This window comes from Aquarana catesbeiana, linkage group LG03, assembly GCF_042186555.1.
Source record: "Aquarana catesbeiana isolate 2022-GZ linkage group LG03, ASM4218655v1, whole genome shotgun sequence".
NCBI classification, from domain to species: domain Eukaryota; kingdom Metazoa; phylum Chordata; class Amphibia; order Anura; family Ranidae; genus Aquarana; species Aquarana catesbeiana.
In genome coordinates this window covers 238746775-238769794 of record NC_133326.1, presented here as the reverse complement: position 1 = coordinate 238769794, position 23020 = coordinate 238746775, and the positions used below count along the sequence as shown (strand labels likewise).

At 43.8% G+C, this 23020-nt stretch overlaps 1 protein-coding gene across 2 annotated transcripts in view; it reads right to left on the bottom strand.

The window, feature by feature from the left end:
• DOCK4 (dedicator of cytokinesis 4) overlaps positions 1 to 23020 on the bottom strand; it is a 501293-nt gene that overhangs the window by 34470 nt on the left and 443803 nt on the right. For both annotated transcript variants that reach the window (XM_073619893.1, XM_073619894.1), the window contains 4 exons: positions 4906 to 4989; positions 2361 to 2480; positions 1915 to 2036; positions 696 to 816 (listed from right to left, as the gene is read on the bottom strand). In XM_073619893.1, coding sequence (XP_073475994.1) covers positions 696 to 816; positions 1915 to 2036; positions 2361 to 2480; positions 4906 to 4989 — 447 coding nt within the window. The remainder of the gene's footprint in view (positions 1 to 695; positions 817 to 1914; positions 2037 to 2360; positions 2481 to 4905; positions 4990 to 23020) is intronic.

Genomic DNA, 23020 nt, shown 5'->3' with positions numbered 1-23020 from the left:
CCTTCTTCCCTCCTCCTCTCCCACTTTTGGACTCGCTCCCACTTCCGCTTTGACTGCTTAGACGATCGGCGCAAAGTTTTACCCACATCCCCATCCACTCCCACAACCTTCTGGGACATGTCACAGGTCCCAGGAGGCTGCGGGACCATTCAAACAGTGAAGCACAGCTGGCAGTGAAGCTGAAATGAATCACAGCTGGCTTCCCATTTGTAAACATGCCAACGCCGGGGATCCTAAAACCAGCAAAGAACTAGCCCAGATGAGGACAGCTCTGGATCCCTAGACAGGTAAGTGTACTTTATTTAAAAGTCAGCAGCTACAGTATTTGTGGATAAGAGAAAAGAAGGGTTCTTCTGGATAGCCGTATCTGACCAGAGAGAGCATACTCAAAGGAAAATTCTAATTCTGGCTGATGATCGTCTGTATAAGGCACTGAGGCAGCACTTCAAGAGGAAAGCAACCACTCTAAAGTAAACAGCATAAAAAAGAAAGCACCTCTAAGTGCAGCACTTAGAGGTGCTTTCTTTTTTATCCTAGCTACAGAATTTGTACCCGCTGACTATTTTTTCTTTAAGACTGAAGATCCTCTTTAAGAATATCTGTGAACACAGCATGCAAAAAGTTTAATTCCACCAAAATTCTAATAAGGTGGCTTCACTGCAATTTCCAAGAACATATTAAGAGCAATCACTCACCTGCATGTGAAAGACTTCATCAGAACTTTCAGACTGTCCTGTTAAATTGCTAACTTCTGCTGAGGCTTGTGATGAGAGGGAGGATGAAGAGTATCTATTTACAGCTGGATAACTTAAAGGACTAAATGAAAAAGAAAGGGGAAAAGAAAAGGAAAGGGGAAAAACAATGGATGAGCCATTTCAGTAAAGCTCAGTGCTTCAAATACAACAGCTGATTGATGTAGATGTAACTAGTGCCTATATGCTATACTGTACTTGTACACTATAAAAGCTCAGTGAAGGGGTTTGCTCTTTCTTGATCAAAGCAGAAAGCAACTGAGGCACTGCCGCTGGTATTGTACTACACTAGTTAAGGGTTGAACAAAGCAATGTATGATTGACAGACCATTGGATCAAATTATGCGACAGGGAAAACACGCTTATTTATGTGACACCTTAAAAATTAAATAGATATGAATACATATGAAAATATATAAATGTTCCAATGTGTGTGTGTGTGTGTGTGTGTGCGTGATATATGTATATACACTTTATTATAGTGATAATGAAGCTAAAGAGAATCAAAGCATTTCAAGCGTTACTAAGTTATATGAAAATAGTTCAGCCCCCACACCGCAGTGCCCACATCTTATAAATCATCTTTTTACAATAAAATACTGCCACTATATACCTTTTTGGATGATTTGTATACCACGGTTACATGATAAACTGCAGAGTTCCTCCAGTGCTGAGAGTTCAGGAAGGAGGAGATTTCCTCTGCAGCCTGTAGACACACCCACATGTGTGATATCAATATCATGTGACCTGGCTAGCTCTGATCAACAAGTAAATGTGCTCTCCAGAACAATAGACACAACTGAGCATGTGCAGGTCAGCTACTCTGCCTGTGTTAGCTAGCCATCCCCAGATAGACAGTGCAGGGCGTGAAGGATCTGTGCATAGAGGATAAAACAGCCTTTTTACACAATGCAGAGGATTAACCCTTTAAGTTCCACAGTGAGTATAACAAGCATGCTATGCTGCATATACAGACTGATTTTACTGTTGTGGGTTTAGTAACACTTTAAGGTCCAAGGTATAAGTTAGACACTATTACTAAAACTACATAACACTGAAGTTTCAGTTAAACAAGGTTTTCTATAACAGCATATATTGAAACGTTATATTTGCCAAGACAGTGAAGACAAACTTCGCCAAAAGAATACTATGTGCAGCTTACCTTCGTCTAGGAACCACACGTACAGCCTCTGGACCCATAATGGCAGGTGCAGAGTTTCTAGGTATGCAAGGGCTTCCATTGGGGAAACTGACAGGACTGGGAGGTACACCGGCCGAAAAATCCTGATAATCAAATAAACAGATATTAGCACACAAAATCGGAAATGCATAATTGAGAACATTATGATTTGTATTTCAAAATTCAAAATGCTTTGAAAATTCTGCTGCTATACAGGCAATGGTCATAAATGACCTGCGGTTTCACTCCAGTCAAACAACCAATTTTATTCAAAGGAAGATGCAATTAAACATAATAACCAAAAGATGTCAGTGTTGTTTAGGATTCTCTTTAACTCATCACTTCAAGTCCATCATTCAGTGTCAGACTTTCATTCCTATAAAAAAAAAAAAACTTAAAAAAAACACACCACTTAATGGCCTACGTACCTGTATTCCCAGACTTGACTTGAGTACAAAGAACTGATCCACCATCTTTTTGTGTAAAGGTCTCATATCTTGGGGCACAAATTTCTCATGAACTGCTAAACCAAATTCTAAAATCTGAGCCTAAAATACCAGTGAAAAGTAAAACCCATTAGTTAATGGCAATGACTAATAATGCAAGGTAGTACTAAGGTCTCCCATTAAAACACTTAGCTGCGGCACTTTAAAGAGAAGTATAGGAAATGTTTTATTTTTAAGAATTATACTTATCTAGGTGGATGCAGCATTGGTCCGATGCTGCATCTGTCCCCTACTGGCTCTAAGGCTGACAACTAAGCAATCAAACACTGCCGATCACTCGGTTCTCACAGCTCCCTGAGCAGAGAGTTGGTGACTATCAGTCATAAACTCTCTGCTCCCCCCCCCCCACGTGCTCACTGGAGCGCTGAGCTGTGGTGGGGGCAATAGCGGCTGGCTCAGGCTGCCAGCGGTTCGCTGAGAGGCCGAGACAGGTGCTGGTCCAGGCATGTGGGTGGATCCCGACCATATGGTCGAGATCTTTCCCCAGCTTGCACCAGCTGTGTGACATCAGCAGACAGCATGCTTCAGCCCGCTGTCTGCTTAAAACAGGTCACAAGAGTGCAGAACATGAGAAGTACAGGCAAACGAGCTTTGGCTGTAATTCTCCTTTAATCGTAAGAACATCTAAGCTTACAGTTTTCTCTTAGTCCCCCTGCTACGTCTCAGAAATATCTGTTGATTCAGCCAGTAAAGTCCAACTCCTGGGACTTCCTTTGATAGGTAACATCCATGTTGCATTGTACCTAAATTCTGACTGGTGTGGACACCTTCACATAAACTGTGCATCCTTGCACTACATTTGAATAAAAAGATGTTGCAGGAGGAACATTTGTCAGTATTCCCACTGCTCACTCTGAGAAGCTTGTCAAGCCTGTATCTCGTCAATCATCAGTTGGCCACACATAGCACTGCCGCCTTTTGAACTGAAAGCCCTGCCTTGGCTTCTGATATTCTCACAATGTGATCTGTAGTGAGATGGGAGAGTGTGAGGCACAAAAGATAGATAACTTGGCTTACTCAGGGGAGGTAAAGAAAGTTTTTATGAAACGTGTGCATTACATGGTAACTGGATCTGGGACCAGTTTAGACTGTGACACGGGAGCCTTTAGATGTACTTAAGGCTAAATAAAAATAGCTGTATTTTGTTTGCCTTCTTCTTCATACAATTTGGATTGGATACAGGGTTTTTGCTTTTCTCAATTTGTAGTTTTTATGAAGGCTTAGTAAGTCAGCTTAGATAAATTATAATCAAACCAGATAGGTTGAAAGTAGGAGCATGTCTTTGTTTCAAATATATGAAATGCACCTTCACTCACCAATACATTAGTGGAAAGCAAGTTTTGTGATACCATTGCTACCAGCTGTATATCTGGTAATGTTGTCAATCTGAACTGCACAAATGCCCTGCGTCTTGGATTTTCAGCATTGTTTAAAATTGGCCCCTTAGTTCCAGTGAAGGGAACTCTCAAGGCGTCAGCATACCAAGACATTTTGGACAATTTCATGCTCCCAACTTTGTGGGAATGGTTTGGGGATGACCCCTTCCTGTTCCAACATGACTGCGCACCAGTGCACAAAGCAAGGTCCATAAAGACATGGATGAGCGAGTTTGGGGTGAAGGAACTTGATTGGCCTGCACAGAGTCCTGACCTCAACCTGATAGAACATTTTTGGGATGAATTTGAGCGGAGACTTTGAGCCAGGCCTTCTTGTCCACCTCAGTGCCTGACCTCACAAATGCGCTTCTGGAAGAATAGTCAAACATTCCCATAGACACACTTCTAAACCTTGTGGATGGCCTTCCCAGAAGACTTGAAGCTGGTATAGCTGCAAAGGGTGGGTCAACTAAATATTGAACCCTACGGACTAATGCTGGCCATACACTATACGAAAAATCAGCCGAAATTTGGTCATTTAGAAAGTAAGCTCATTTTTCGGCCAGTTAATGGGCACAAAATCGATAATTGTTGGGAAGTTTTTGAGCCGAAAAAACAAAGGACAAGTTTGGAAATTTTCTGCCGAATGAACGATAAATTGAAAGGTTAATGTGTTTCCCATCCGAACTGTTTGCATTAGGTATATGTAAAAAAACAAACAAAATATGTATTCATTCGTCCACTGAACAATTTTTCGGTCATTACATGATGGCACTATCGTTTGCTCTCACGGCTAATGTCCTTTTTTCGAAAGTGGATTCGGCCTATTTTTCACATAGTGTATGGCCAGCATAAGACGGGGATGTCATTAATGTTCACGTGCCCCAATACTTTTGGTAATATAGTGTATATTACATATATAAAGGAAACAGAGTAAATACAAAGTAATAAAGTTACACTGCATTTTCGATCAATGCTTTACAAACATTATTTAGAAGCTCCATTTTTCATTGCAGCTGCTGTATTACTACACAAGTCTGAAATGAAAAATTTCCAGCAGCAGCAGAAAGGGAGGGAGATTGTGTGCTTACCTGTTCAAGCATTAGTTCTCTCAGACGTGATATCTTATCTCCATCTTCGGGATGGTTGAAGATGTACTCCTTCACAAAGAATGCCTAAAAGAAACATACATGATACCAGATTTAACCATAAATTATAAGACTTTTTCAAAGCAACAAATGAATTCAAGATGTAAGCTTCGGAACCCTTGGTTTTTATTAAACACATTATAGCATATTTATTTTTACAGTATGTAGGAAATTCTAGATTTTAGGTTTCAGAGAGATTTCCCACCTTTGGTTGCTTCCTGTAGCAAGGTGGAAGCTAAGGAGGTACCTGTGCGCTCTGGAGCTGGGCTGTGTGCATCTATTGATACACACCGTGTAGGTAAGCCACGTCCCTGCTTTCCCCAACAGGGGTTTGACTGACAGCAGCAGGAGCCTATGGCACTGCTGCCCTCATTTTCTCCTGTGAAAGCAAATGCTATAGCCAGAGACAGCACTGGAGTGGTAACACGGAGCCAGGTAAGTGTTTAGGGATAAGGGTTAGGACAGGTAGAGGGGCATTTTATTTATATTATTGCAGAAAATGCATTAACACAAAAAACGTTTAGACTTTAGAACTACTTTATCAATTGCATATTAGAAATGAACATTGCATTGAGCATACATAGAAGTACAATGTTACATAAGAGCGGTTTGTATTATTTACTGTATATACCTAAATATAATTAATTTAATGTTTTTATTGCTTCATTTGAGTAATGGACTAGTCGCACAACCACTGATTAAAACTCTGGTGTCTGTAAGCTGTCAAGCTTAAGACATTTTGCGGGTATGAAAAAAATTGTCCCAATGACTAAGCTCCAAGGGGAGAAGCCTGGTCAGAGTCAAGGCTGAGGTAGTCACAAACACATTGATCAAAGGGATTGTTCAGATGTGTGGCCAAGAGAGACCTTTCATACCTAGTAATTTGAGGAGCTGGGACGAGCTCCCTCCCAGACCAGCACTCATAGCGGTGGACATTAAGGATTTACACCCCTTCTGAAAGCCTGAGCGGCTCACACATGGGTCTTCAAGGCATTTTGTGTTTAATACAACCCCTGGCAAAAATTATGGAATCACCAGTCCCTGAGGATGTTAATTCAGTTGTTTATTGTTATAGAAAAAAAGCAGATCACAGACATGGCCAAAAACTAAAGGCATTTCAAATGGCAACTTTCTGGCTTTAAGAAACACTAAAAGAAATCAAGAAAAATAATTGTGGTGGCCAGTAACAGTTAGATTTATAGAACAAGCACAGGGAATAAATTATGGAATCACTCAATTCTGAGGAAAAAATTATGGAATCACCCTGTAAATTTTCATTACAAACACTAACACCTGCATCAGATTAAATCTGCTTGTTAATATGTAGGTAAAAAGGATAAATCATCACGCAGTGTTGCACAAGATGTTGGTTGTTCACAGTCGGCTGTGTCTAAAACATGGACCAAATACAAACAACATGGGAAGGTGGTTAAAGGCAAGCATACTGGTAGACCAAGGAAGACACCAAAGCGTCAAGACAGAAAACTTAAAGCAAGATGCCTTGAAAACAGAAAATGTACAACAAAACAAATGAGGAACAAATGGGAGGAAACTGGAGTCAACATCTGTGACCGAAGAAACCGCCTAAAGGAAATGGGATTTACGTACAGAAAAGCTAAAAGAAAGCCATCTCTAACACCTAAACACAAAAAAATAAGGTTACAATGGGCTAAGGAAAGGCAATCGTGGACTGTGGATGATTGGATGAAAGTCATATTCAGTGATGAATCTCGAATCTGCATTGGGTAAGGTGATGATGCTGGAACTTTTGTTTGGTGCCGTTCCAATGAGATTTATGCAGACGACTGTCTGAAGAAAACATGCAAATTTCCACAGTCAATTATGATAGGACACTTTTCTTATCCCATCTATTGAAAGGATGTTTGGGGATGATGAAATCATTTATCAAGATGATAATGCATCTTGCCATAGAGCAAAAACTGTGAAAAAATTCCTTGAAGAAAGACACATAAGGTCAATGTCATGGCCTGCAAGCAGTCCGTATCTCAATCCAATTGAAAATCTGTGGTGGAAGTTAAAGAAGATGGCCCATGACAAGGCTCCAACCTGCAAAGATGATTTGGCAACAGCAATCAGAGAAGGCTGGAGCCAGATTGATGAAGAGTACTGTTTATCACTCATTAAGTCAATGCCTCAGAGACTGCAAGCAGTTATAAAAGCCAGAGGTGGTGCAACAAAGTACAAGTGATGTGTTGGAGTGTTATTTTGTTTGTTTGTTTTTCATGATTCCATAATTATTTCCTCAGAATTGAGTGATTCCATAATTTATTCCCTGTGCTTGTTCTATAAATCTAACTGTTACTGGCCAGTATAATTATTTTTCTTGATTTCTTTTAGTGTTTCTTAAAGCCAGGAAGTTGCCATTTGAAATGCCTTTAGTTTTTGGCCATGTCTGTGATCTGCTTTTTTTCTACAACAATAAACAACTGAAGGAAGATCCTCAGGGACTGGTGATTCTATAATTTTTGCCAGGGGTTGTATACAGTATTCTGGGGGGATTGTTGCAGATTGTTCTAAATAGATACCAATTGTGCTGTAAAAACATTGGAGGAGACAAGTATAATTAATGCTTTATCACACTTCAAAAAATGTGTTCTCTACCCAGTCTATTCTGGACATGTTTTGTCTTTATCTAAAATAAAATCTCAGAGAGGTTGGTTTTGAGTAAACCAATTGCTGCAGTACAGATTCATGGCACATAATTATAAGAAGCACTAATTTTGTGAAAGTGTTAGAGATTCTTACACGAGCATTTTCAGTGGTAGCCCATTCTAATGCGAGTTAGTAGTTGATTGTGTGCTTGGTTTAAAAGTTGTATGCTTTTCTTTAAAACCTTTTTGCTTATTTGCACTTTTTCAGCACATGGAATAAGTCAGCCCCTGGCTAGTTACATGCGGGACATGGAAGGGTGTCCGTTTCATAACTGAGGATTTGTGAGTGAAGAGATACAGAGCCTTGCAAAAGTATTCACAACCCCTTGGCATTTTTCATGTTTTGTTGCTTCCCAACCTGGAATTAACATGGATTGTTTGAGGATTTGCATCATTTCATTTACAGAACATGCCAACAACTCACAACTTGGAAGATGTTTTTTTTTTAGTGTGAAGCAAACAACTAATAGGACAAAATAACAGAAAAAGTCAATGTGCATAACTATTCACCCCCTAAAGTCAATACTTTGTAGAGCCAACGTTTGCAGCTATCACAGCTCCAAGTCGCTTTGGATAAGTCTCTATGAGCTTGCCACATCTTACAACTGGGATTTTTGCCCATTCCTCCTTGCAAAACTGCTCCAGCTACTTCAAGTTGGATGGTTTGCGCTTGCGAACAGCAATCTTTAGGTCTGACCACAGATTTTCTATTGGATTGAGGTCTGCGCTTTGACTAGGCCATTCCAACACATTTATATGTTTCCCCTTAAACCACTCAAGTGTTGCTTTAGCAGTGTGTTTGGGGTCATTGTCCTGCTGGAAGGTGAACCTCTGTCCTAGCCTCAAATCACACACAGAGTGGTACAGGTTTTTCTCAAGAATATCCCTGTATTTAGCACCATCCATCTTTCCCTCAACTCTGACCAGTTTCCCAGTCCCAACTGCTGAAAAACATCCTCACAGCATGATGCTGCCACCACCATGTTTCACTGTGGGGCTAGTGTTCTTTGGGTGATGTGATGCATTGGGTTTGCGCCAGACATAGCGTTTTCTTTGATGGCCAAAAAGTTAAATTTTAGTCTCATCAGACCAGAGCACCTTCCTCAATACATTTTGAGAGTCTCCCATATGCCTTTTCGCAAACTCAAAACGTGCCATTTTGTTTTTTGCTGAAAGTAATGGCTTTCTTTTGGCCACTCTGCCATAAATCCCAACTCTATGGAGCGTACGGCTTATTGTTGTCCTATGTACAGAAACTCCAGTCTCTGCTGTGGAACTCTGCAGCTCCTCCAGGGTTACCTTAGGTCTCTGTGCTGCCTTTCTGATTAATGCCCTCCTTGACTGGTCCGTGAGTTTTGGTGTGCGGCCGTCTCTTGGCAGGTTTGCTGGTGTGCCATGTTCTTTCCATTTGGTTATGATAGATTTGATGGTGCGCCTAAGATTTGGATATTTTTTTTTTATAACCTAACCCTGGACTTGTACTTCTCAACAACATTGTCCCTTGTTTGGAGAGTTCCTTGGTCTTCATGGCAGTGTTTGGTTAGTGGTGCCTCTTGCTTAGGTGTTGCAGCCTCTGGGGCCTTTGAAAAATAGGTGTGTATATGTAATGACATATCATGTGACACTTAGATTGCACACAGGTGGACATCATTTCACTAATTATGTGACTTCTGAAGGTAATTGGTTACACCAGAGCTTTTTACGGGCTTCATAACAAAGGGGGTGACTACATAAGCACATGCCAATTATCAGTTTATTTCTGAAACATAGTGTTATGTATATATTTTTCTAATTTTACTTCACCAACCTTAGACTATTGTGTTCTGATCCATCACATATAATTCAGATTAAAAAACAATGAACTAAAGGCTGTAATGTAACAAAATAGGTAAAAAGCCAAGGGGGTGAATACTTTTGCAAGGCACTGTATGCCCCATGATATTATTTAAGAAAAAGCTGTCTGTATTTTAAGTGTAGGATAGATTTCCACTAGTACAGCAAGTTTTTAAGCAAGTACAGAGGTTGCCAACACTTTGGCTTAAAGTGGTTCTGAAGGCTTAAGGTTTTTTTTTTACCTTAAAAAAAAACAACTTTCCAGAATAATCAGGTAGGTATAACATGTATGTTATTTTGATTTAACTTTTTTTTTTTAAATAGCCTTTACAACCACATTAAAAAAAATCTACATTTTGGTTTAGGTCGACTGTGGAAGCTAGAAGAGGCCAAGAACCCACCCCAGGGATCTGACCAGTCTGAAAAAGAATTTAGGGCAAACATGACTGAGGATACTTATAGTTACAAAAATGATTAAGTTCAGAAATAGATTATTGGACTCATCTAGAGTTCAATAGATTGGGTCCACAGCGTTGAAAGTCAAGATTTCCAGCAATTTGTGAAATACACAGATATAAAAATTAACATTGTATTTAATCCATCTTGTAGCCTTCGACTGCATTCGGGAGTCACAAGACCCACTGCCACTCTGCTAACACACGAAGCAAGAGAGAGGTGGTGCTAGCTCTCACTCTCAAATCCTGGGTTTTTCTTAAGCTGTTACTATAGTTTTTATATATAACTACTATAAGTACATAAACAAATCTTGATATTAGCCACAGGCTTCATACTTGGAATCTGTGATGGGAGTAATGCAAATACTTTTTAATAAGGTTCTACAGGGTTTCCCACTACTTAAAGTGGCTATACAGGCTTAACTAAACCTTCTGTGTGCAGCAGCCCTCCCTGATACTTATTGGAGTCCCATCTTGATCCAGCAAGCAGCAGCTCTCCCAGGTCTCTTCCTCCTCATTGGCTGGGACAGCAGCGGGAGCCATTGGCTGAATGGACACACAGAGCAGTGGCTCGGGAGCGAGCCTGATCGGGTGGGTGCCTCTATAGCAAGCTGCTTAGTATGGGGGCAGGAGGGAGGGGCCAGGCACGGCGGCCAAGGACCCGAGAAGAGGAGGATCTGGGCTGCTCTGTGCAAAATCATTACACAGAGCAAGTAAGTATAACGTGTTTGTTATTTTAAAAAATAAAATAAATAATAATCTGCCTTTAACATCACTTTAAGTGGAGGGCTTTTCGGTTGCTTTAAGCCCACGTCACTATAATTTGTAAAAATTTATGAACATAAGAGTCGGCACTGGAAATTCCATCTGCAATTTTTTTTCAGCATGACCATGTTAAAATGACATCATTTTAACATGATCATGCTGAAATAAAGATTGCTGATGGAATTTCCAGGAGTGTCGACTCTTTTGTTCATATACTTGAGCTATCGTTTCTGGGTGTAGGAAGGACATCCTGAGCCAGAGCACCTGGAGTGGGAGTGCCGGTAATTGCTTCAAATTTGGCTTTCATAGTTCAGAGTGGTATTTCTCTGTGTTGGACCATAATTTGTATAGTTGTACCATGTTAAAAAGCCTCTTTTCCTTCTCCCCTCCGTCCGGGGCATTTTTAACGGCCTACTGGGCCAGGCTGCAGACCACCCTTTGAAAATTGATAGAGTGCACAGAGCCCTTCGCCCCCGGAACCTCTCCTCAGATGTCCCCCGTGATGTTATTTGCAGGATCCACTACTATGAGGAAAAAGAGCTCATCATGAAAAAAGCCAGAGATGCTGCATCACTGGATTTTGATGGTGCCGTGCTATCATTTTTCCCAGATCTTGCTAGGGAAACCCTGGAACAGCGTAGAGCCCTGCGCCCCTTGACAGAGAAATTGCGAGCAGCCTCGATCAAATACAGATGGGGGTTCCCGGCCACACTGATTGCTAACAGAGATGGTAAAACCGCGATTCTTCGATTTCCAGAAGAACTAGACAAATTCTGCATGGATGTCAACATCTCTCCGCCAGAACTCCCCGGATGGCAAGATCACATCCCTACCCTGCCTGCAACAGCGGAATCAGGTTGGCGAAAGGTTGAACGCAAAAATCGCTCTCCCACCTCCGGAGGATCCACCGAACTGGGTTAAGACTGTGAGTTATATGGCCCACGCTCTTCGCCCCTAAATGTTTTTGTTTTTGCTGACAGAGCAAAAATGCACCTGCCTCTTAACGGGTTTTAATTTGGCAACAACACAGTTGTGAATGGTTACTGATTAGGCCGTTAGCCTTGATATATCTATGTTAGACTATATTTTTGTCTTAAGGATGTTATATTCACAACCCAAAGTTATACCTGCTAAGCCCCAGACATCTAGACATCTGATCGTAAGTGATAAAGATCAGTGCAGATTAGATGCATCATGAGTGCCTTTTATATTTGTAATTAATAACTTGTGAAGTCTTGGTGTTGGCGCCGGAGCAACCAGACGACGCCCACACCAATTTTGGTGACCGTGCGCATATGCACGGAGTACCCCACTCCCCTGCTCAAGGGGCGCCATGCCGGCTGGAGGCCCCACTCCCTAGCTCATATCTGGGCAACGGGGATGGGGGCGTTCTGCCGCTGGTATGCCCCACCACGCACCGCAGTCTAATGCGTGCACATTTTGACCATCCCCCTAACTGGTCTAAATTCTACCCAGTAATGGATATTGTTTGCTCCTTTTTTCTTCTCACTCCTTTGACCTTTTCCTTTTCTCTCACCCCTCCCCATCCTCCCCATCCCTTTCTCAAATTTTTTGTACCCACCTCAGGTCCGGCTCCCCAGGATATAGTGAACGTGTGCTCCCCCTGTTGGTCTCCATGGCTAAGGTAAATCTTATCTCTTTTAATGTTCGAGGGCTATACGCCCCAGGGAAGAGGCACAACTTATACAGGGGGCTGGGCCGCCTGCGGGGAGACATTGTTTTCTTGCAGGAGACTCACCTCACTCACTCCACACGGGTAAAACTATCCTCACAGCAATACCCAACGTGGTACTATAGCCTATCGGATGTACATAAAGCTAAAGGTGTGGCCATCGGATTCCGTAGGGGGACCCCATTTACACTAGAATCCATGATAAGTGATCCACTCGGACGTTTTCTGTTCATTAGAGGCAACCTGGGTAGTATGACTTGTACACTTGCTACTATATACGCACCTAACCGAGATCAAGCAGGCTTTATTGCCTCCAGTCTTAATAAACTCAGGGATTTCGCGCGTGGGTGTGTCCTCCTAGCTGGAGATTTTAACATCCCACTAGAACCTGCCATAGACACGTCTAGAGGCAAGACTAATATACCTCATAAACGTTTGCGATTTATTCGCAAACGAATACACGAATCCCAGCTGGTTGACATATGGAGAATTATGCACCCGCGCGCGAAAGACTATACCCATTTTTCGCAGGTTCACCACACCTACTCCAGAATAGACTTTTTCCTAATCGATCACCACCATCTTTCTCTCGCTACTAATACGCATATCGAATCATCTCCTCTGTCAGACCACGCCCCAATCACACTGACCATTAAAATTCCCTCTATACCACACAGATTTACTAATTGGAAACTTAACGAACATCTCTTAGAAGAGGAAATAGATAGAAATCAAATAGGTGAAAATCTATCCCTCTATTTTGCTGAAAATAAACTCCCCGAAAGCTCGTCAGGAATATTTTGGGAAGCACACAAGGCCCATATTAGAGGAAAACTCATTGAACTAGGGTCTAGAAAAAAGAAGGAACGGATATTTCAACAGTCCAAACTACTAGAGGAGATTAGGGACCTGGAACAATCTCATAAAGCGAACCAAGCGCAGGCGGTATTTTACAACTTAACCCTGAAAAGAGAAGAGTTAAAGTCTCTTTTTCATAGTGAACAAAAACAACAAGCCCGTATTGTGGCTCAACGTTTCTATGAATGGGGTAATAAACCCAGTAGACTATTGGCACGCTCACTTCAACAAAAGAAAACAGCCACCTTCATAACTAAAATTAAAAATACTACAGATGACCTGGTACACGACACACCATCAATAGCTAAAGAGTTTCGGGAATTCTACCAACACTTATACCGCGTCCAACACTCAGTAGCAGACCGTGATACTAAATTCAAACTTATAAAAGAATATCTGGCCCAAGCTAACCTTCCCAGACTATCACCCAAGGTACTAGACGCCCTGGATGGGGAGCTCACCATAGCGGAGTTGCGCACAGCATTAAAAGCCATGGCAAATGGTAAATCACCGGGCCCAGACGGTTTCATACTACCGTACCTTCGCGGATATTCTACTTCCGCATTTAACCTCTTATGCTAACGCGGTTTCGGATGGTGAGATCCTCAGGCCTGAAACTACCCACGCGCACATTACTATTATCCCCAAACATGGCAAAGATCCTAGCATTTGCGGCAGTTATCGTCCCATTTCACTGTTGAATATCGACGTAAAAATCTATGCTAAAGCTATAGCGAACAGACTCCTTCCCTTGATCCCGCAGTGGGTCTCCCCGGACCAGACTGGGTTCATCCCTGGAAGGGAAGCAAGGGATAATGCCCTTCGTACTATATCTTTAATAACACACACCAGGGGGTCGTCCCAGTCCACCCTCCTATTATCAACAGATGCTGAAAAAGTTTTGACAGGGTGGATTGGGACTTCCTTATGGCTACACTGACCCATCTAGGTATTAAGGCTCCCTTGCTGACACAAATAAAGGCCCTGTATGGTTTCCCTACGGCCCAATTGAGAGTGAACGGCACCCTTAGTTCTCCTTTTACCCTGTATAATGGTACTCGTCAGGGCTGTCCCCTCTCACCTATTTTATTCGCCCTGTCACTTGAACCCTTTCTGTCCACTGTGAGACATAATCCATCCATACATGGGATTACAGTAGGCCCAACCGAACACAAATATGCCGCATACGCGGACGATATCTTATTTTATGTGCAGCAACCCCTGATATCGCTCCCTAACCTTCTGTCTGAACTTGAAAAATACGGTCGCATCTCCAACTTTAAAATTAATATGTCCAAATCAGAAATCCTAAACATATCCACTCCCTCACAGACCGCTTCCCAACTGAAAACTTCCTTTCCCTTTAGCTGGCAGGCGCACAAGCTGAAATATCTGGGCATCTACTTAACCCCGAACCCTGACGCCCTCTTCCGCACAAACTTTTTGCCTCTATTAAACGAGATCAAAACTGACTTACAGAAATGGACTCAGATGGCACATTCTTGGTTGGGGAGGATAGGGGTCATCAAGATGAATATACTACCCAGGTTGCTATTTCTATTTCAAATGATCCCATTTGGAATACCAGTAGGTTTCTTTACAATACTAAAATCGCTAATTGGCAAATACATATGGAACAGAAGGCGTCCCAGGATTGCAAGGTCCATACTCTATAGATCTAAACGGGAAGGAGGCTTAGCCGTACCAGACTTTAAAAATTATTTCTTGGCAACTATACTGACCAGAATCTTAGATTGGAAATTCCACAAAAAAAACAAGCTTTGGGTTGATCTAGAAACAGAACTAAGCGGCTCCGATCTCTTCACACAACTATGGATACCACAGAAATTCAGAGTCTTATCATCCAAGACCTCTCCGCTTACTCATTCCACCCTTATGGTATGGGACTCTATCTGTAAAACAAACAACTGGCTATACAACTCACCCCTTATGTCACTAACCGGCCACAACTATTTCCCGCCGGGGAACCTCGGCCGCGGGGCCCACCCGTGGTCTTTGGGGACGCTGACCCACTTACACCAGGTCACTACCTCGAAGGGAGTTTTGCCCCTGAACACAATCTTACAAAGTTCGAAGGCGACACCTATGGAGCATTGGAGATACAGACAACTTGCGGCCTTTATTCAATCTCTTCCTAAACCCATTAGATCTATCAATGACCTTACACCTATTGAGTCAACTTTAGCCGAGTCACAACCGGTGGAAAAACCAATTTCTCACTTCTACCAAATAATGCAAACGGCAACCCCTGTGGGAGACCCAGCTTTCTTACACAACTGGGAAACGGAACTTCAAAAAAAGCTGTCCCCAACACAAAAATCTAATATTCTCATAATGTCTCATATCACCTCCTCAGCTACTAAAACTGCCGAAATGAACTACAAGCTGCTAACCAGATGGCACTACACGCCAGCCCTTCTTCACAAATATTTTCCACAAGTCTCTCCTTTGTGCTGGCGGGGATGTGGGGAACGTGCAACACATGCTCACATCTGGTGGTTTTGCCCACTGATACGTCCGTTTTGGTTGTCTATACTTCACTGGATTAAGGTGATTCAAGGAGATGAGGTCCCCAATGACCCGTTTGTGGTACTGTTACACTGTACAGGCAGGCCAGTAGGAGCATATAAGAAATCCATAACTCCCCACCTTCTTAATGCTGCCAAAGCATTGATTCCCAGACTATGGAAACAAAAAAACATACCCACGTTACGCCAATGGCTAACGGAAGTTGATCGCACATATTACATGGAAGACCTCACCCTCTCGCTCAGGAACAAATCTGATTATGTAACAAAAATATGGTCCTGCTGGTTTGCCTTCAAATATACAACAGTCTTTTCGGAAATTATGTCAAAGCCTGAGTAAAATGTTTTAGATGACGAATACTGTACACAGGAGTCCGGACCTGGGGAAACCCCACACCCCCCCTACTCCCTCACCTTTTCCCTCTACCTCCCCCCACTTCCACCACTCTTTCTTCTTCTACTTTCCCTGTTCGTTTTCTCAGGTATCTATTCATGGTTAAGTTCTTGATCTTTAATGGTACAGCACAGTGCTATGGCTGTGAGATAGCCGGGACATCAATGCCCGGGCTGTCCCATAGCAGGGAGGATGATCCTATCATTGAAAAATAGCGAAAAAACCCTGATTACCTTGGGCAATGATGTTGGATATGGAAAATTGTTTACCTATGTTAAGCAGGAATTGGCCCCTTTCTTGCCAGAGGGCATACGACATATTATGTACACGCATTCTTGTAATTCATACATCCCATATATCAATCATTTCCTTGTTATGTGATATATACCAATTGTTGTACCATTTTTCTTTTTCACTTGCCTGTAATTTTGCAATACTGTTATTTCCTTTTTTCTTAAATAAAAAAAATAATTAAAAAAAAAAAAAAAAAAAAAAAAAAAAAGCCTCTTTTCACCAACTTAGATTTGCTTTTGTTCCTTGCGCAAGGAATTCAGATAAGTAGGCGCAGCAACCCAAAAACACCACCTAGCGAGCTCATTTCTGATTCACAGCTATTTATGGCCAACATACCCAGCACCCCCTATCCTCTGATAGCAGCCTCAATCCACACAATCTCATTTCTATTCCTCTTCAGCCTAGAAACAGCCTCCCCTTCTCCTGTGCCCTTTGGAATGCCCGCTCTGTTTGTAACAAACCCACCACCGTCCATGACCTGTTTATCACAAACTCCCTGAACCTGCTTGCAATTACTGAGACCTGGATTCAAGTATTTGACCTTCCTTCTCCTGCTTCTCGCTCCTATGGTGGCCTCCTGTGGACTCACCCTCCAAGGTCTAGTGGATCGAAAGGAGGTGGTGTTAGAATCCTTCTATCTCCTCAAAGCACTTTTCAGGTTCTTCATCCACCCCCCATCTCGGTCCCTCTCCTCATTTGAAGTTCATTGTATTTCTCTATTTTCTCCAGTTTCATTGAGAACTGCTGTGCTCTATCGCCCCCCTGGACCGGTATCAAACTTCTTTGACGACTTCTGAATGAATGAATGAATGAATGATTTGTAAAGCGCTGCAATTGCGAACTGAATCGCCTCAAGGCGCTAGATGTATTCTCTGTAGCCAGCTTCTAGAAAAGGAAGGTCTTTAGTTTTTTCCTGAAAGCCTGGTGGTTTTCTTCCATGCGGAGGTTGGTTGGGAGAGCATTCCATAGTCGAGGTCCTTGGACTGCAAATCTACGTTCTCCCTTTGCTTTGTAGCGGTATTTGGGAATGAGGAGGAGGTTTTGGTTAGCTGATCGAAGACTGCGATTCGGTGTGTAGTGTTTTATTTTTTCCCGGAGATATTGCGGAGCGTTTCCTTGTATGCATTTATGGGTGAGGCAGAGGGTCTTGAATATGATCCGATTCTTCACAGTTAGCCAATGTAGGCTTTTTAGGGATGGGGAGATGGATTCCCAGGGCTTTTTTCCTGTTAACAGTCTTGCCGCCGTATTTTGCATGAGTTGCAAGCGCGCAAGCTGATATTGGGGTAGACCTACGTAGAGGGAATTTGCGTAGTCGAGTCGGGAATTGATGATCGTTCCCACAACTGCCGCTTTGTCCTCTTCTGGGATGAAGGGGATAAGTCTGCGAAGCAGGCGGAGGAGGTGGTGGGATCCGCTCACCACCGATTTGTGCATCCATTGTCATTCCTGAGTCAAAGATGACTCCGAGACTCTTGACTTTGGTGCTGGGGGAGATGGTCTGTCCGAGGATGGAGGGTGGTGTCCACGGAGTCTTAATTTTGGAATTTTTGTTGGCTTGCAGGAGAAGAAGTTCTGTTTTTGATTCGTTAAGTTTGAGGGAACTAGCGGTCATCCAGTCATTGATTAAAGTGAGGCATTTCTGTAGTTGCTGATGATGATCTTTTTGTCCATTAATGCGAAGGTAGAGTTGGGTGTCGTCTGCGTATGAGTGGAAGCAGAGGTCCGTTTTCCTGATGATATTGAGAAGCGGGCGGATGTAGATGTTAAATAGCACTGGTGACAAGGGTGAGCCCTGAGGGACTCCACAGGAGACTGCCCGAGATTCCGAGGTGAATGTTCCCAGTTTCACTGTCTGAGAGCGATTCTCTAAGAAGGATGTAAACCATTTTAGGGCAGAATCTGTGGCTCCTGCAACTTCTGAGAGGCGGACAAGTAAAGTATTGTGGTCCACTGTATCGAATGCTGCGCTGAGGTCTAACAGTACCAGGAGACTCGGTTCCCCGTCATCTGCTGCTTCGAGGGCGTCGTCCCATATTTTGAGAAGTGCTGTTTCTGTGCCATGGCCTGGGCGGAAGCCTGATTGCAGAGGGTCCAGGAGGTGGTGTGTCTCCAGGTGGTGTTGTAGCTGCTGTACTACTGCTTTCTCTATAATCTTGGAGATGGTGTTGAGGCTTGTTATTGGTCTGCGGCAGTTAGGGTCTTTAGGGTCGAGATTAGGTTTCTTTAGCAGGGGTTTGACGATGCCTTGCTTGAGGGAGGTTGGCACAGTCCCTTCTTTGAATGATTGATTTATGAGATGTGTTAGGGTGGGGGCCAGGATGTCGGAACATTCTTTGAACAATTTGGTGGGGATGATGTCGTTCGGTGATGTGCTGTCGCGAAGGCTTCCGATGATGTTTTTAGTCGTGTCCGTGGTGATTGGGGACAAAAAGAACTTCGGTGGTTGAGTGATGTTCGTGTCGATATCCTCTTTTTGCATTGGTTGGGTGAGGTTGGTTGTTATTTTCTGATGAATTGCTTTCCGAATGTTGTCGATTTTGTCGATGAAGAAATCTGATAACTCATTGCAGAATTCTTGAGTATCGTTTGCAGGGGGTTCTAGGCAGGTCGGGTTCATTGATTGAGCAACTATTTTGAAAAGTTCCCGTGGGCGGTTTAAGGCGGATGAGATGGTGTCTGCAAAATGTTCTTTTTTGGCTTTGAAGATTGCCTTGTGGTATTTCACCGTGAGTGCTTTGTAGTTAGCATGGTTTTCCTTGGTGGGATTTCTTCTCCAAGTTCTCTCAGCTCTTCTGCGTTCTTGCTTGAGTAGGGTGAGAGTGCCATTAAACCAACTCGAGTTTTTTGTGCGGACGGGTGTTCTGCGTTTTGGCGCCACGGAGTCTGCTGTTTGTAGTAAAACATTGTTTAGGGAGTTGAGTGTTTGTTCCGTTGAGAGGTTTGGGTTTAGCAGAAGAATTTTGCTCGACAATGTAGTTTTGAAGAGTTCAGAGTGTAGTTTCTTCTGAGATCTATTCCAGTGTGTTGCTATTGCCCGTTTCTGTTTTTGGAGGGTGGTGTTAGTGGTGATTTTAAATTTGATAGCATGGTGGTCCGTCCATGGTAGTGGGGTGTTGTTCAATACGTCGATGTCCATATTCTGTTTGAAGATGAGATCTAAAGTGTGTCCTGAACCATGCGTAGGAGCATTTATCAGTTGTTGCAGGCCAAGTTCTTCCATTTGGTTAACGCAGGCGGTTGCAATAGGGTCTTGGGCGGAGTTTGCCCACAGATTGAAATCCCCAAGTACCAGAAGGTTTTTGGTTTTCAAGGTGTGCATTGAGAAGAATTCAGTGAGCGGTGTGAGGAGATTGGTCTTTGGTCCTGGTGGTCTGTAGCATAGTAGTATGTGAATGGTGTCTTGAGGTGTTGTTTGAAGATGCAGTGAGAGTGTTTCCATGAAAGGCACTGAGTTCTGTAAGTTTGGTTTGGTGAACCCCAGGTGCGATTTGAAAATCACTGCTAGACCTCCTCCTTTTTTTCCTATTCTATGCTCAGATAGGATACTGTAGTTCTTGGGCACCAATTCAGTTAGGATGGTGTTGCAGTCGGAAGTTAGCCAGCTTTCTGTAATGAAGAGGCAGTCTATGTTGTTTTCGATGATGAAATCGCGGATTTCCAGCCTGTGCTTGACTGCAGATCTGGTGTTGATCAGGGCGCATGCTAGTTGTTGCGGTTGGATCGGTGTCTCCCTGCCTTTGATGGTTGATTGTGGGTTGGTCCTTAGTAATTGTTCTTTTTTTAGTCTTTTTTGCGTGGTGGTCGGTAAAGTTGCGGCCGTGTTTCTTAGCCTGTGGAGGGTGTCTGCTGTGTACTTGAAGTTGCACATGATGCGGAAGGCGGCGTTGCTAGAAAAGAAATTTGTATGACGAAGGCACTGGTGTGGCGATGATAGCCTTGCAGTGGGATGGAGGGATCGGATGGCTGACCACTGCTCTGGAGTGGTGAGAGTGACGGCTGAGTGTTGGAGCGGAGGTACTGGAGGGAGGTGGGCTGCCTACCTCCCTCTCGTTGATCCAGAGGAAGGCAAAAAAACCCCTGGCTGCGTAGGCCAATGGTGCAGTCGAGGAAAAAATTCCTTCCTGACCCCCCCGAGGGGCGATCGGACAAGGGCCCCTGGATCAACTTCTCGAGTGCCCCCGGTGGCTTACCTGTGCTGAAGGTCCGGAAGGTGAAGGAGGGGGAGCTTGGTGCGGTAGGTGGTGCGGTGGCTGCGTCTCAGGCGATTTGAGGTAGACTGGCCCCCGGTGAATCTCTAGTGCCCCCGCAGTGAGGTCCAGTAGCAGGAGGGGTGATTCCCGGTGCAGAGGGGCACGGGGCTCTGTTGGACAACAGTGAGGGGGTTGTGGTGGCAAGCTGACTGGGCTAGGCTGCAGCCGTGGTCTGTCCCACCGACTCTAGCGGCTAGAACGTGGTGATTGAGACCGCGGCTGCGGTGGAGGCCACAGAGGGGGGGGAGTCTGGCTGAATAGATGGACTAGGGGGTAGTGGGTCCAATCGGGCGGTGATGTGGCTGGGGGCTGATGGCCTCAGGAGGGGGTCCTCGGATGCTACACCGTTGGCACTGGGTGTACCAATATGGCCGCCGGCTGGGCCCAAGCCGTGGCTGGCCGGCAGAGGGAGTACCAAGATGGCCGCCGGCTAGGCCCGAGCCGCGGGCTATCCTGACGTTGTTGCCCACACCGTCCGGTGAAGATGGTCAGTAGGAAGAGGGGTGCGGACCCGCCGGAGCGGCTGGTCAGTAGAGGGGGACGGTAAGTGCTGTAACCTGCCGACCAGGAGCCGCGACCCTACTGGCTGGCTACCCTACTTTCTCTCTTCTGAAATTCCAACAATCATTCTTGGTGACTTCAACATCCCTGTTAATCTTAACACTCCCACTACTTATAAGCTGCTGAGCCTAACCTCCTCTTTTGACCTAAAATAATGGACAATCGCTTCTACTCACTCTGTTGGCAACTGCTTTGACCTCATATTCTCCTACCTATGCACTCCACACAACCTCTCCAATATTCCTTTTCCTCTCTCTGATCACCACCTTATTAGTTTCACCCTCTCCTTGTCTGCCTCCTTCTTGCCTTCCAACTACCAAACTATTACCGTAGAAACCTTTGTCATCTTAACCCGTCTCTTCTTTTTTCTGCTACAGATTGTCTTTATGACAAAATCTCATCCTTGTCCTGCCCCAACTTGGCCACTTCTGTCTACAACAGTTCACTGTCATCCACCCTGGATACCTTTGCCCCCCTCACTATGCACAGAATCAGGCCCCGACCGCTACAACCCTGGCAGACAGACAATACCAGAATACCATAAAACTAAGTCACAGCAAGATTTCAGCCAATATAAATCTGCCCTCCAAAAATACCATTCCGGCCTGCACACTGCCAAACAGACCTAAATTATCACTCTCATTAACACCCTCTCACGCAGTCCCCGTCAACTCTTTTCTACCTTTACCACTCTACTTTGTCCTCCATTACCCCCACCCACTAACTTACTCACTGCCCAGGAGATTGCTAATCACTTCAAAAATAATATTGAGACAATTTGTCTTGAGATCTCCGCTCTACAGATATCTCCCTCACTTTACACTCCTTGTCCTCCTGCATAATCAATACTTCTCTCTTTTAACCCAGCTACTATAGAGGAAGTCATCAAACTTTTTTCTAATACCCACCTAACCTCTTGCCCCCTGAACCCTGTTCCTTCTCAAATACTACGGTCACCATCTGACTCAAACCTACACTCCTTAACTCATATCTTCAACCTCTCACTCTCTACTGGCATCTTCCCCAACCCTGTAAAACATGCGCTAATCACTCCCATACCAAAAAAGCCTCAGACCCCACCAATCTTAACAACCTAAGACCCATCTCTTTACTCCCTTTTGCCTCCTAACTCCTTGAACGTTTAGTCTACAACTGACTAAGCAAGCACCTCAAGAGAATAACCTTCTTGATCCCCTTCAGTCTGGATTTCGCCCACAGCACTCCACAGAAACTGCCCTCCTAAAACGCACAAACGATTTACTAACAGCCAAAACTAACGGTCATTATTCCGTACTCTTAATATTGGACCTTTCCGCTGCCTTTGATACAGTTGACCACTCCCTCCTCCTCAAAAAACTCAATTTGCTTGGTCTCCATGGCTGCACTCTCTGTTGGTTCGAATCTTACCTATCTCATCGCACCTTCAGTGTCACTTACAACTCCACTTCCTCTTTTCCAACTCCTCTTACCGTTGGGGTCCCCCAAGGTTCTGTCCTTGTACCCCTACTATTCTCAATCTACACATCCTCCCTGGGTCAGCTGATAGCCTCCCATGGCTTTCACTACCATTTATATGCTGATGACACCCAAATCTCTCTGCCCCTCAGCTCACCCCATCAATCTCCTCACGCATCACTGATTTACTAACAGACATATCAGCCTGGATGTCAAACCACTTCCTCAAACTGAATCTATCTAAAACTGAGCTCTTAATATTTCCTCCCCCACGTG